This window comes from Urtica dioica, chromosome 7, assembly GCF_054948205.1.
Source record: "Urtica dioica subsp. dioica isolate 48M chromosome 7, U.dioica_male_clone48M_v1_H2, whole genome shotgun sequence".
Taxonomy (NCBI): Eukaryota; Viridiplantae; Streptophyta; class Magnoliopsida; order Rosales; family Urticaceae; genus Urtica; species Urtica dioica.
Genome location: NC_142762.1, coordinates 22014704 through 22029631, shown reverse-complemented (window position 1 = coordinate 22029631; position 14928 = coordinate 22014704). Strand labels below are relative to the sequence as shown.

Genomic DNA, 14928 nt, shown 5'->3' with positions numbered 1-14928 from the left:
ACAAGTACAAATCGTTCACCAAGAACACAATACAACACGACTAATGTTGAGCGTCGGAGCGATCATAAGGTCCGGCCTAGATCCAAACATGGACAATTCTTAGTGCTAATCCAAAAACGCGATTACTGCTCATGTATTCACGTATTCACATTATCTTATTTTTTATGAGGTAGAATTTTACCCGAATAAATAGATGAGTAAGGTACAAATATTATCTATTAAAAAATATACGAGTAGGTTATGATTTTTAAATATTTTACACGTACCCTATTCGCTTAAAATTATTACTATATTCATGAATACTAAGCAAATTTTAGTGTACATATTTATTAATATAATTATTTATTTAGATTTGTTTATTTTTTATTAATAGATATAATATTAAATGGGTTTATTTTTTAGTTATCTTATATTCTCTAAAATTTTATCTAGATCCAGACTCATTCAAAATAAATAAGTATAAATAAGATGTAATTTATAATAATAAAAAAATGTGTGAGTAGGATCCTACTACCCAGATCTTACCCAATGTTAGCGTTCGTGTGCGCGTCTGATAGAGTTCAATTATAGATTATACATGCATAGTATCAACATAGAGTTTTAATATTATAATATATATATATATATATATATATATATATATATATGTTGTACATACATACTTCAAACAATAAATATTACATAGCTCCGTAAATAAATTACAAAGAATTAAACAAGCGTAACCTTTAAATGATAGGAAAGGAGTCCTTTATCTATAGCACAAATATGATAAAAATAAAAAAATAAAGTGCAATGGGAACCAATATACTCAAACAACAAGATCACAGAGAGAAAGGTCTCGAATACACATCAAACGGTTGGCAAGAAGTTAATTGTGGCTCCTGTAAGAAGAAAAAAATAAAACTGTAAATCACTCTTAACGAAAATTAAGCTCTTACTGTTGCTCACACCTATTAAAGCGCTTATGTCTATTTTTATATCTTATCTGGTACTGGTATATACATACAAAAGGAATACTATGACATAGTCTGTTTTTGTGAAGGGGAAAAAATGAACTTTGCCAGCATTAACTAAAAAAATAATCAAACAAGACAAGATTTTTTTTTTTTAATATATCAAACGAGATATGATAGAATTTACAACCTCTCGCAAAGAATAACTTCGTGCACTATTTTCACGTCCGATCATCAAAATTAATCGCATCTACTTGCTCATCAACATTATTACTGTTATTATAAACTCGCCCTTAAAACTTATTACTATTCACTGTAAACACCCATCCCCAAAACTAATGGAAATAAATCCGTGGCCATTTATTGATGCGCACAATGTTGGTGAGAGCTCAGAAAGACCTCGTCGATGGTAAAATGACATATGGCAGCGATAAAATATTCCTTAATAAATGCAAAGGTCGTTGGTATTTCTATTGAGAAGAAGTTGGGAATAGGCAAAATACCTGTCTTAGTCCACCACCGCTGAGACTGCCTCCGACCAAAAGCATGCTGATGAGAGACGTGACAACATCGCCACCGCCGCCGCCGCTGTTTGTGTTCCGAATGGTGGATCTCATGGAGTTGAGAATGCTGCCGTAAGTCGCTCCTTGCCCGCGCTCGATGGCTTGGATGAAACAGAATGTCATCGCACCCGTTGACGTGATTTTCGATAGAGCCTACTTCGTAACCAAATGCAATGTTAAGATCTTATACCCGGGAGTGCTTATTCTAGTTACTAGTTGGTTTTATGTCTATAAACTGAAATGAGAAACAATCATTTTTAATGAGGAAGAAAATAGATTTCAGAGAAGCTTAGGCTTGTGGGAGACTTTGGATCTCTTAAATACCCATTTATCTTGTACCGACTGTTTTATCACTGACCACCAAAGGTTATGAATATACTACACTTTTTTTTTTCTGGGTATAGATTAGAAAGGCGAAAAAATCATAAAAAAACAAGATTTTGTTGTACTGACCGATGTATCTGCGGAAGTTTGGTCATCGTCGCAGCCACTGAAAGAAATCACTTCCCCACCGGCTGTTCCCTTCCAGAAACCGGATCTAGGTCGATGGTCCTCCCATGCGTACTGACCATTCCTGTGGACGAGAGAGAAACGAGAACAGGGCTGTCATATTTCATTTTCTAACGAGTCATTCAACCTAGAACACAGCCTAGTCCTGCAAACCACTTGTCTGTCATTGATATTGAATTAAAAGAATACTACACTTAGGACCAAAAATCTGATCCACAACTCTATGAAACAAACTAACTGTCTGGATAACTAAAATTAAAATATGTAAAACTGAGGATTTAAGCAGAGCTAATCCTACTCATGTTCCTAGTCGGATTTTATAACTAACAACAAGGGAATATCCTAATTCATTAAATCCGCTCAACAGTACTGAAAAAAATGAGACCCCTAGTGGAAATAAAAAAAAGATGATAAACAATAAATGAAATTTTAAACCAGATGCAACAGATACTCATAGACAGTGACAACCAAAGCTTATTCAACTAGAAAAATAAAGGAGTAATTAAGAGAAAATATCAACAGTCTCACATGTGTTTAATTGAAATGCATGATTTATGCCCTTAATTTTAAGAAATATCAGACATCTCATTTCAGTTTGATATAAATGACACATGACTCCCTTAAAAATATGTTATATCTCAAGTACCACATTTTTGTTTATTATTTTAAAAAAAAAATTGAACTTCCCGAAAGACCAGTTATAAAATAACTCTTTATTTTCTATTTTATATATAAAAATAAATTTAATCAAAATATTTATTTATAAAAGAGAGGTTTTTTTTAATAAAATAGTAAATAAATATTTATTTTATCAAAGGTATTTTAGGGAGTTTTTTTGTGTGTAAAAAATCAACGAAAATGGTGGTGGTATTTGCGATATAACATATTTTTAGTGGAGGTATGTGTCATCTATATTAAGATGTCTGATATTTCTGAAAATTAATGGGATAAATCGCGCGTTTCGATTAAATACACAGGATACTGTTCATATTTTCCTTAATGTTAATATTCTACTTATCTCCCAAATACTAGTAATAATTGAATATGCATTGATAAAAGCTGTCAGCCTACCTAGTCATCCTGCAAAGGAACGGCAAATCTAGTACAGTGCCACTATGGCACGCATCTATTATTGCGTGAAGCTTAACACCGTGGGGGATAGTCTTGACGATCGATGTATTAAGCTCGTCGTCAACAATCATACCCTGAGTTTCAAAGTCCAGGGGACAGAGAGTTTCGTCATATCCATCGACCTCATCGCCGTTATAGTTTCTCTGCCGAGAACCGTGACCAGAATAATGGAAGACGAGAGAGTCCCCAGCTTGGCATCCTTGCACAAGCCAATATAGTGCCATCCTAATGTTGTGTTTGGTTGGGATTCTGTACGGATCGGTTTCTTCTTCTGCAGTTCAAGTTAATGTACGATAGAAACACGTCAAAAAGGTTGTTGGTTCAAGCTACGAAAAAGATCTCTATCGTAAAATACAAAGGCAGTAATCAAAGATGTTATATTGCAGCATTTTGATTATCATATGTAACCCCACTCGAACATAGTAAGCCAAACATACAAGTACAAAAAAAAACTAACAAAAAATATAAAGGGGAAGGACAACGAATCCATTGGGTGTAAAGGCGGAACGTCCTAGGGGGAGGACAAAAAAATATAAATGTTGATGTTGTTTGTTACAATGCGCGACCCCGATCAATATGTTTGGTTTTTTTTTATGTTAAATCATAAATTATCAGATCATCAAACATATGTAGATTACCGTACAATTTGGACAGGCTCGTTCATGCGCAGAATAATTTTGGCACAATAAGAGCCTGTGATCTAATAGACAGAAACCACAATGAAAGATGCTTGCAATTTTCAGAACATGAAACCTTATATGGTAAAAACATCACTATCTATTCACAGCTCAGCCAAAACCAATCAAAAAATAATAACAACAATCTGATTCCTAAGGCAAACTACCGAACACCCACATTTTCGGAAACCTTGATTCTTCAATCTCTCCAACTTCAAAAACGTGTCCATTGAACAACAAAACATTGAAAACAGAACTAGAATCAAACCCTCAGAACAGAACCTAATCCCTCAAACATTTTTCTCATTCGAAACTAACCTCACATGACTCTCTTCAATACCATAAATCATTCAAGCATGATTAACATCACATGATAATCATCAAACTTTTACGATTTAAAAATCTTCTTTTCAGACCTCTAACCAGCCCAAAATCAAAAGAACAGAAGGAAAAAAAAAGTCAAAATCGTCGACCGTCCGAGGTAAAAAAGTCAAAGCGTTACAAAACATGAGAAGCGAATGATCATGATAATAGTAGTTAAGAAGAACATAATCTGACCGGTGAGCATCAAGATCGATTCCTGAGGGAAGCGAAACTTGTTGATGAGAAGGTACTTCATGCACTTGGCGTCGTTGATGCATCCTTTGAGCTCGTGCCGCGAGAACTTGTACGATATCCCGCAGATCACCGCCCTCTTCTTCCCGTGCGCGTTCGGCGGCGCGTGTCCCAACGCGGGACGCGGCGGGGGTGGCGCGTGGGAGGATTGCGGAGGCTGTGGAGGAACGGCGCGTGGATCGGCGATGTGCGTGACGGCGTGGCAGAGCACGCAGCGGATGGATGTGGCGCCGCCGGGGAGCTGGAGGGGAATCCGGCAGCCGGAGCAGTTGACCAGCATCATGCTCATCCTTGTAATTTGTTGCAGTTTGTAGGGGTGGAATCGGAATATCAGAACTTATTCCCTGAGCGAGCGATCTATTGATCGAAAGGGAGAGATAGAGAGCGTTTACTCTTGTTCTTTTTATGGGTTCTTTTACTCGTTTGGGCTTTTTCGTTGAACGAGTTGCTATTTGTTGAATGAGTTTTGTTTTAAAGGTTTTTCTTGGAATGAAAGTCTCTTTTGGTCTTGGAAATGGTAAATTTTTGCAGTCATATTATTCCTTCTTCCGCGTTCATAAATATTCTCAACTCCAATTGAGGACAAAATAAATGGTTGTAAATAAGGACAAAATGAAGTGATATTTCATTAGGAAATTTTATATTTCATCAATAGTCTTAATAGTTATTTAGTTACATAAATACTCCCTGCATTCACAACTTGTTCCTCATACCTTTTTTTTTTTTTTGGTGAATCTTCATTTCCAATTCCCGTTTTGGTGCAAAACAAGTCATTCCGTCAAATTTTGCTCAATTATGTTTGTTTTGTTTATCATTCGCAACGTATTTAGAGTGAAATTATTAAATTTTTCTTTGATATAAATACCTCAAAATCATTATCTTCGAAATCAATTATTAAAAGTTTTATTTGGGATTAGTGTTCGTTTTTCCTCAATTTTTCCGTCAAAATCATTATCCTCAACTCGAATCCATTTTCCTAAAACTTGAACTCTGCAAATAACATGAAAACATATAGCTTGTTATAGTACTTGGAAGAGTCGCATTCTACCAGAAACGAAGAAGGCCAACGAAGATTCAAAATCGAGGAACGCCGATATGCTAGTGTGTGTGTGTGTGTGTGTGTGTGTGTGTGTGTGGGTGGGTGGGTGTGTATGTGTGTGTGTGTGTTTCTCGGACACAGACGCACAAAGTCCGACTATCTAAACCACACAGCTCGGTCACAGAAAGATCTGGATCATTGAGGCTCAGCCGTACACTAAATGCATTATATGAACTGCATGTTGGTCGCTAGTTTATGGGAAAAGAACTCAACTTATAAACAGACCATATCGACAACTGCTTTCCGCAAAGCATATACTTGTTGTATCGGATTTCGATGCATTAAATCATTCCCATTCAACTGCATGGTATCGCCTCTCGTACCAAGGTCTGTATGAGTTCGATCGTAACCAATGTATCTCCGTATAAAACTGACTCTGATACCTCATTATCCTTATGCAAGTATTAGTTGTATTAGTTCCATAAAGCATGTCAAGATTGTTAGTTAGTCTTTTTGATATTAACTATATCATTATGGTTGTATATTTAAGGCGGTTGTTCATAGTTAATTGCAGTAATACATGAGCCAGAAATACCAATTAACAAGCCGGCATATAACAACATATCAATGAAACCTCTGAGCCTATGTCATACCTGCCCGACGAAAAACAGTAAGACTTAGAAGTATGACTTGAGGCATGTCTTCCAATATAAGAGTCTCATGAATTCATCGAATACATTCTCAAAAGAATTGAACTCTAGAAAGTGAATGATGAATTAACAACACACAACACTTATCTTATGATAGGGAGTCTTACTATAGGTACGATCTTTAATGGGTTGATATAGATAACTGCTACAGGTAAAGAACAATTAATTATCATTTAAGCAATGTTTTATTTATTGTATTTAATTAGGTGGGTAACTCAAGATTAATAAATTAGGAATTCATATCATTATACAATAGTGAACTAATTATGATTACTTTATATTTTTACCTATAGAAGTTTTTAATTACGATCATTTCTGAAAAGTGTTTTTATAAAATTAATTTATAGAATACTCGGATGCAATTGATATATCAAATAAGTACATCTTGGTATAATCAATATCTCTAATGGCTCTGTTTATCATTGTTGTGCTGTAAAAAAAATGCTTTTAGATTCTACTGTAGGAAAAAGCTGATGTTTTAAAAAACAGACATGTGTTTGATAAGCTATTATAAAATAACTATAGCTTAACGTTAGCAGAAGCATACAGATAGATGATCCTAGTCATGGATAGATCATCTAGGTTCGGGTCCATAAGCAGTGAAAATTGCCATGGTAGGTAGGCCTGTGCACGGTCCGGTCCGGTCCAAAATCGGCCAAAAAACCAGACCGGACCGTTCAAAATGGTTCAAAAAAATCCAAACCGGACCGAACCAAAAAAACTGTAAAAACCGGACCGGACCGGACCGTTTTGAATCTTTTAAACTGGACCGGACCGTTTTGAACCGTTTAGACCGGATCGTTCTAGACTATTTTGGACCGTTTAGACCGTTTTGAACCGTTTTACATAATTAAAAAAAAAACCCATTAATTTTCCACCAAAACAAAAACATATAGCCATGTACGGGAGGTAAATACATGCATAAATGCCTAATTTGGCTAATTGGAGATTAATTTTTTTTTTTAAACTTTTTTTATTTTATTTCATAAATAAACTGGTCCGGTCCGGTTTAATGGTTTTTTTTAAAAAAAAAAACCGGACCGGACCGTTTGCAATGACTTTTAGACCGGACCGGAAGAAGAAAAAAAACCGTTTTAAACCGCCATTAAGATATGCTTAAGTAAACAAAAATATATTAAAGTGGATGTCTATAGATTGTAAAAAATAAATTATAAATTTTGGTAAAATCAAAAAAATTATTCAATAAAAGTATAAAAAGATAATTGTAACTAAAAGTTAAAATAAGTGAATAAAAGTGTCTGAAAAGAGAAAATATAAGTCAAAAGTAAAAACTACGTACAAAAAATGACTTTTATCTTTTTAGTTATTAAAAATCATTTTTGAAATTAAAAAAAAAGTAGCCAAACAAAATCAATATCTCCGTAAAACCCGGTATCAATATATTAGTTATAAAAAATTAGGTAACTAATCAGCTAAAACATTTGCGATTGTTATATAACCAACGTTTCATAAATTTTAGGTAAATAGTTATAAACATGACGTGACATTTCTGATTTGATCCTGATTTGTCTTTTCATTGAAATAAAATGATGGGCTATTTACGTCAATTTACACGTGTAAATACATGGACGTGATTATTTATCTAAAATTTACGAAACATTAGTTATTGCTAAATGTGAAACTATAAATATAACTATATTTTTAGTTATTGGTGGAGACATCATCGGATACTCTAAAGAAAGTTTAATTATCTCAGACTTTTGAACAATATAGAGCCCTTGTAAACAATAAAAGTTCATCATGACTTTTAATACTACACAAATAATACATCATTTGAAAAATGAACAGAATTAAAACAAAAGTGCTCAAAAGATTTTAACATATGTATACTATTTTTTTAATAAAATTTTTGTTCATATTTCTTTCAATTGATATTTTAATCCATAAATGATAAGTACATCGATAACGCTACAAACAAAACTAGTGAGGAAAAAAAAATATTTACCTTTTTTTTTTTTAAGAAACTCGAAGATAAGTTAAAAAAGAGGAAAAAGAAAGCTTCTTCTATGAAGAAGAAAAATACAAACTAGAACACGCTAGGCCAATCTCTGGAAAGAACATTTACCGTTTTTTTAACAAGGAAGAATTATTATATTTCCCCTTCCATCCATATCTGTTATTAATTGTTAACAATGCACCAAATATGGCATCAGTTATACCTTCTATTATTTATATAATTATTATCTTCTTCTGTTTTCCCCGACAACTCGTCGAAAGGGCAAAAGATTGTCATAGAAAGCCAGCCGACTTCTGATTTTCTACCTAGGCCCGGCTCGGACACAACACATCTAACTCATCTTTACAAAAATGAACCACAACATTGAAAGACACTGACCCGCAACCTGTGGCCATCGCCGATTCCCTTTGCCATATAGTTGCGGAGTTTATTCACATACACTTAAATTGCCTCTTCGCTTTTCGAGCCAAAGACGATGCCAACGTACATAAAACGAAGCTGAAGCTACTTGGAGTGAGCCCCCCAAACGTACGTACGTCCTCGTACTACAGATGAATGAATGAGGCGTCGTTATGGGGTTCAGATCACACGAGTGAATATGCAGCGTTGTTTTGGTGCATTTGAGTCTGGACGGCTTTCACTGACGCAACTCTTGCTGCGGTGGCAGCCCTGTTTGCAGCCGCAACGGCCCTGTTAACCCTTTCGTCCACCTTCGCTACGTCGTAAGACTTCTCCGCTGCTCGTCTTGCTTCCTGATGGTACACAAGAAGAACATGAGACACCACAACCAACTTATTATAGATAGCCACAATAATTGTTAAATGCATGCGTGTTAGTGCAGATGGTAAGTTTTTTTATACGTGATGAATGATTTCAAAGTGATTTTGAGATGCAAATACCTTCACTTTTCAAATTTTTATCCTGCAAATACATACCCTAACATCTTATATTCCTGCATTTTATAAATACCCTATTATCTTAAATGGTACACATAAAAACAGTACAATTTTCATCAGTGTTTTAATTTGATCAAATTGCTCTATTTAAATTTAATCTCTAGCTGCACTCAAAATAATATCATTTGCTCAGTATTGCGGAGTAAGGTATTATTTTATAGAACCGATAATCATTGCAGTAATTTAAAATGTTAGTGCATAAATTTGCACAATAACAAAGTTGGGGTATCATTCTGCAGAAAAATGAAAGTAAAGGTTTTTTTAATTTTTTAATTTTTTGCAAATTACCCAAAGATCAATGTTAGAAAACATAAGTTTTACTTTTTACATAGTCTTACTGCTATTTACCAGAATAACAAAAACTTCCACTGTGGTACAAGTAACCTCCAGACGTAAATGTGCCTCTCTAATTACCATATTTCATCTACTTCTAATCGAGCTCTTCAAAAGATATAGTAGTTAACTCTCCCTACAGAAATAAGGTAATGCGACTGCAAAATAAAAATTACCTGCACGGCGTTGAGTATTTTGGAATGATAAACACCGACTGGGGATACAGGATAAGTGGTGTTTTGCGTGCTGGGAATGTCGAGGACTCCATTTTGCCAGTGGCCGGATTGTTGCTCGCCGTTCCTGAAAGTGTACATTCCAAGCCCTTGCCTTTTACCCTCGTGCCACGCCCCTTCGTACCTATGTCCGTTGGCAAATTTATACACACCAAACCCGTGCATCTTGTCCGCAAAATATTCTCCCGAGTATGTGTCCCCATTTCTGATCAAATGAAGATAGAATTTAGTTTGGTCAAGTCGCACAAGACAGGTCTTTGTAATCGGTATATTACTTCTATGTAGTAAGCAGCAAGAAGGAATGAACAAAAGTTGGTCAATGACGCATGGGACACATCTGCTTATACTCAGCATTTAGCATCGTGAGTTGTTGATTCATTTCATAAAAAAGGTAAAAAGAATCATAAACTTTCATTCCATCAACCACAAAATCAACACCTGAAGCAAAAATCCGCGCAAGTTATTGATTCATTTCAGCTTCCGTTTATAGAAATGACCACACTTAAAAATCTGTCGCATATTAAAGGTCTGGGCTTGATTAAGACAATGACGAGAAGAGAAAGGCAAGAGGGTGGGTGGGATATACCTGAAATGGTAGTGTCCGAGGCCGTGCTTGACGCCCCACTTGAAATGGCCGACATAGCGACTGCCATCCTCGCAGGTGTGGACCCCACAGCCGTGGCTCTGGCCGTTGGACCACTGGCCGGCGTAGACATCTCCGGTGTAGAATCGGTAGACACCGAAGCCGTGTCGGAGGCCCTGGCAGTACTGCCCGCGGTAGCGGCTCCCGCGGGCCCACGTCTCGACCCCATAGCCGTCGTACTTTCCGTCGACCCAGTCGCCCTCGTAGCGCCCGCTCATGCAGTAGAAGTAGACCCCGCTCCCCGAGCACTTGCCCTTGTGAAACTCGCCCTCGTAGACGTCCCCGTTGCGGTACGCCTGGACCCAGCAACCGGAGCCGGAGGCGGGGGCGGGGCGGCGGGACCCGATGGACCAGAGCACCGGCGGCGCGGTGTTGGCGAGCTTGGCGGAGAGGAAGAGGCGGATGGAGGGGAGGCGCGGGAGGGCGAGGTTGAGGGACAGGAGGGCCGCCGAGAAAGCGAAGGCCGACAGGAAGTCCACCAGGAACGAGTGGCTCGGCTGGGACACCAGGAAGTAGAAGAACGGCAGGGACAGAATCACCACGGCTCGCCGCAGCCGGTTCACTCGCCGGACCACGCGGAACACGGCGCTCCTCAGCGGCGGGGCTCGCGGCCGAACAACCACGTCGTTGCGGAACCTGATCAGAGTCGGCGACGGAGACGGCGGAGGGTGGACGAGTGGCCGCTTGTACGGCGTCGGGGCGTCCACGGCGTGCGGAGACTTCGGCGGCTCGAATTGGGATTTTAGGGTTTGGATTGGGACGGAGAAAGGGACGGGGATTTGGTTTTTCGGGTTCGGGTTGAAATCGGAAGAGACGCCGCTGCTTTCTTTTCCGATCTGAGCTTCTGATTTCTTCTGATGCATCACATAGAGACACACACACAAATGAAAAAAAAAAAAAAAAAAAAAAAGGATTTCGATTTTCCTTTCGCTTCGCTTCCTCGATCGTATTCCTATGTGTCACTTCTTCTTTCTCTATCTATCTTTGAATTTTTCGGCGAAATCCGTTTGGTCGGGAGTTTTTTTTTTTTTTTTTTTTTTTGGGAGTTTGTATTGCGAGTCTTTGGGAATGTGCTGTGGGGTTTGGCGATTCTTTCTCTTTTCTCTCGCTCTTTTTTTATTATATTAATTCTTGTTCTGGGTTTATTGGTTTGAAAGAGGGAACTTAAATGAGTTTTGGAAACTTTTTATATTATTTTTTGAAGAGTTTTTGGGGAGCGTGCTGTGCGCGTTAAAGATTTCTATTATAGGCTTCAAGATCACGACTAAGGAATATTCGGAACTAAGGAAAAGAAAAAGGAAATATTATTTGTATTTAAGCTGTGTTTTTTTTTTAGAGGGATACATAATGACCTTACTTTTTTTTTAGCCTAACGGATCGTTGCATTTGGACCTTACTCACATCAAATGGAGAACATCTATCCCCGGGTGTTTTCGTCGTGACAAGGATGATAGGTCGTCCTATGGATAATCAAAGTAGGCAGAGTCATTGAGGTCGATATTGATCACTCTGAATGGTGTTTAGATCATTTTTCAGAGTGCGAATCCGCTTCACAATTCAAAAATCATCGAAGAAAGTGGATTGAAGATCTGTTTGGGCCAACATAGTAGTGTTGTGTAGGTTGGTTTATGTTATGATGGGAATTTCGTAATATCGAATAACTGTAAAATATCGAACATAATTTGTTCGAGGTGTATAAAATGTGAGGAACAATCAGGAACATAAATTAAGTTCCGAATGCCGATCAACATCACTGTTATGCCGTTATTTTTCACAATTGAAAAATGACACTCCTAATAAAAAAAAAACGACAAGCAAGCGACTCTGAAGGTGGAGCCGCAAAACGGCTCTGGAGGCTGAGCCACAAATGGCTCTGAAGGCAGAGCCTCAAATGTTCACACAAGCGACTCTGAAGGCTGAGCCACAAATGACTTTGAAGGCACAGCCTCTAACGGCTCTGAGCCCCAAAAGTTCCCACAAGCGACTCTGGACAAGTAAATCAGTCAAATTGGTCAAACCTCCGAGGGAAAATGGAATCGAGTCGGAGATAGAGCAAGAACTAGGAGTTTGACTTCCGAGCCTGGTTCTCCGAAACCCGGAGATGTCAACCCCGAACAGCGATCTGAGCACGCACAGAGCCGAGAGATCAAGCCCGAGCTCATCGCCGTCGTGGAATTGGCTGCTGAAATGAGGGCTCAAACAGAGGCGACAGAACGAAGACGACGACGGGGAATCACTTGCATGCATACATGACTTTAAATTGGATGGCGTCAAAAAACATTTAACAGAAGTAGCATTTTTGACACAATGCAAGATTACAAGGACACTGATGGGAATTTTTTAACATTAAGGGGTAGGTTGTTACAAGTGTAATACTTAAGAGGGAATTAATGTGATTAATCCTTATTACATTAGTCCACAAAATACCAATCGACGTTACCCTGCATGAACGTTGCTAACAAGATGAGATTTACAAATGACCGGTTTACATTTTGCTTATTTTCTCTTTTTATTGTTTGTGATTAAGAAAAAAAAAATCTAAATAAAATGTACCTAACTTGTTACAATGTTTTAATCAATGAAATTACTCATTGAATACCAGGCCCAATTTATTTATTCACACTATAAAAAAAAAAAAACACTTGAGGTGATGTATATTGTTGATGCGAGAACTCACACCAAAGTAGTCACGATAAATTTATGATTGAAAACGGGTCGATTTAGATTTATAGATGAGCCTCAATTTTCCGTAACAAGATCAAATTTGAACTCTTGACGAACTGGAAATTAAATAAATGTGAAAAGCATAATGTAAGATCAGCTTGGGGCTATTTGTATTAAAATTGCTCAGAATAGTATAAAGATGTGATAATAATAATAATAATAATAATAATAATAATAATAATAATAATAATAATAATAATGATGATGATGATGATGATGATGATGATGATGAAGTAACGTGCCCTAAATGGGCTTGGTTGTTATATATTTATAGTCTAGGAAGGCGAGGTTGTGAGCTCCAGCTTGTTCGGGACACGTCGTGCGTCAGTTAGAACTCACTACTGCGTCTCTGGACACCTGTCGTTGGAGACCTATTCATGTGAGAAGCGGTTGCGGATTGATCGGGCTGACGAGCTTTGTATCTCTGGATCTTCAGGGAACGGTTATCCCGAGCTGGCATTTGAATCTTCTGACGGGCTGGCATATTATCTGAATCTGCTAAAGATAAATATATGAGTTTGGGCTCAATTAACTTGTACTCGGTCAAATCCATTTCTCATTAGATAGAGGACGAAGTCCAACATCAACATATATTGCACAAAATCAAAGCACAACACAAATATTAGAGAACATTACGAACAAAATGAGAAACTCGAGAGGATTTAACCTAGAGAAGAAAAGAAGAGAGAGAAACTTACAAAGATTAATGACGGCCCGTAAGGAAATAGTGGACAAAGGGACTAATGCTTCGGCTATATAAGGATCTAATCGAACTGACGCTGCTCCGAATTTCACTCGATTTCATGTCACGATTCGAATTTTCTTAATTGAATTTTGAATGACACATGTCATCATCAGGATGCCCGTCTTTCAATATAAACTCTTAATTAAAAAAAATTGAATGATTTTGAGGTCTCAATTCACATCACCTAAGAATATCTAGCTCGAGCTCGTATAGCATAAAACTGCACTTTGCAAGACCCGCACCAATCGTTTAGTTTAACTACTACTACGTGCTCAATAAACTGTAGGTGATTGTTGGTATAGGACTTTGTCCTTTAATGAGTTCAGGACTAGTCAAACTTGCAACCTAATAGAAATATATTTGACAAGGATAGTAAGCCCGTTTCAAAAGGAGTTAGAGCTCACTAAATTCAGAGCTTTCAAAGCTGATAGCGTTCCAAAGACCAATTCAATGAGCCGCCCCAAATTCCAGAGAAAAAGATCATTTAACCATTTCTCACGCAACCGTCTTGCTTCTTCCAAGTAAAGAGCTGTACGTGCGCTTAGTGAAAGAGACCAAATCAACGCTAATCTATGCACTAAAATATGCGGAGCTCAGAGTCCATCCTGCAATTGTTAATCCAAATGATTCACGGAGAAAAAATATACTTAGATTCACGTAACCCAGTTTTCTTCCTTACACATCCTACATATTCTTGAGCAATCAATTCTCCTTTACTCACTTTGTTAGTTTGTTTACTATTAGAAGTCGATAAAAAAAAGTATTATTATAACTGCCATTACTCCCTTCCATTTAGTTCTTTAATTTAATCTTTTTTTGTTCTGTTCCGGATTGTTTCATTTCTGAAAGTTCGAAACTGTCTGAGGTACTTCTAATGTCAACGGTTTGTTCCCGATTCCAACGCGCTCAGTCCAAAAGAAAAAGTGCCACTAAGAAACAAGTATAAAAAAAGAAAGATAAAAGTGCATATAACATACAATGTGTCAAGTAGAAACACATCGTTCTTGAGATCGCTCTTCACCATCCCAACTTCTTTCACAATGTCCGAAAAATCTGAGAAAACACTCTTTTACTACATATGGTATTAATGCACAAGCAGGTATTTGAGAAGATAGGCA

At 37.4% G+C, this 14928-nt stretch overlaps 2 protein-coding genes across 2 annotated transcripts; both read right to left on the bottom strand.

Moving 5' to 3' along the window:
- Window positions 1-646: 646 nt before the first annotated feature.
- Window positions 647-4981, bottom strand: MC1 (metacaspase 1). The gene is made up of 5 exons (XM_089620764.1): window positions 4393-4981; window positions 3098-3428; window positions 1970-2090; window positions 1457-1669; window positions 647-881 (listed from the first exon to the last, which is right to left on the bottom strand). Exons 1-5 carry the CDS (start codon window positions 4736-4738, stop codon window positions 822-824), a joined length of 1071 nt encoding a protein of 356 aa, XP_089476890.1. The 5' UTR covers window positions 4739-4981; the 3' UTR covers window positions 647-821.
- Window positions 4982-8132: 3151 nt separating this feature from the next.
- LOC149390407 (uncharacterized) lies at window positions 8133-11570 on the bottom strand. Its single transcript, XM_089621310.1, has 3 exons — window positions 10285-11570; window positions 9642-9903; window positions 8133-8928 (listed from the first exon to the last, which is right to left on the bottom strand). Exons 1-3 carry the CDS (start codon window positions 11202-11204, stop codon window positions 8761-8763), a joined length of 1350 nt encoding a protein of 449 aa, XP_089477436.1. The 5' UTR covers window positions 11205-11570; the 3' UTR covers window positions 8133-8760.
- Window positions 11571-14928: the final 3358 nt, after the last annotated feature.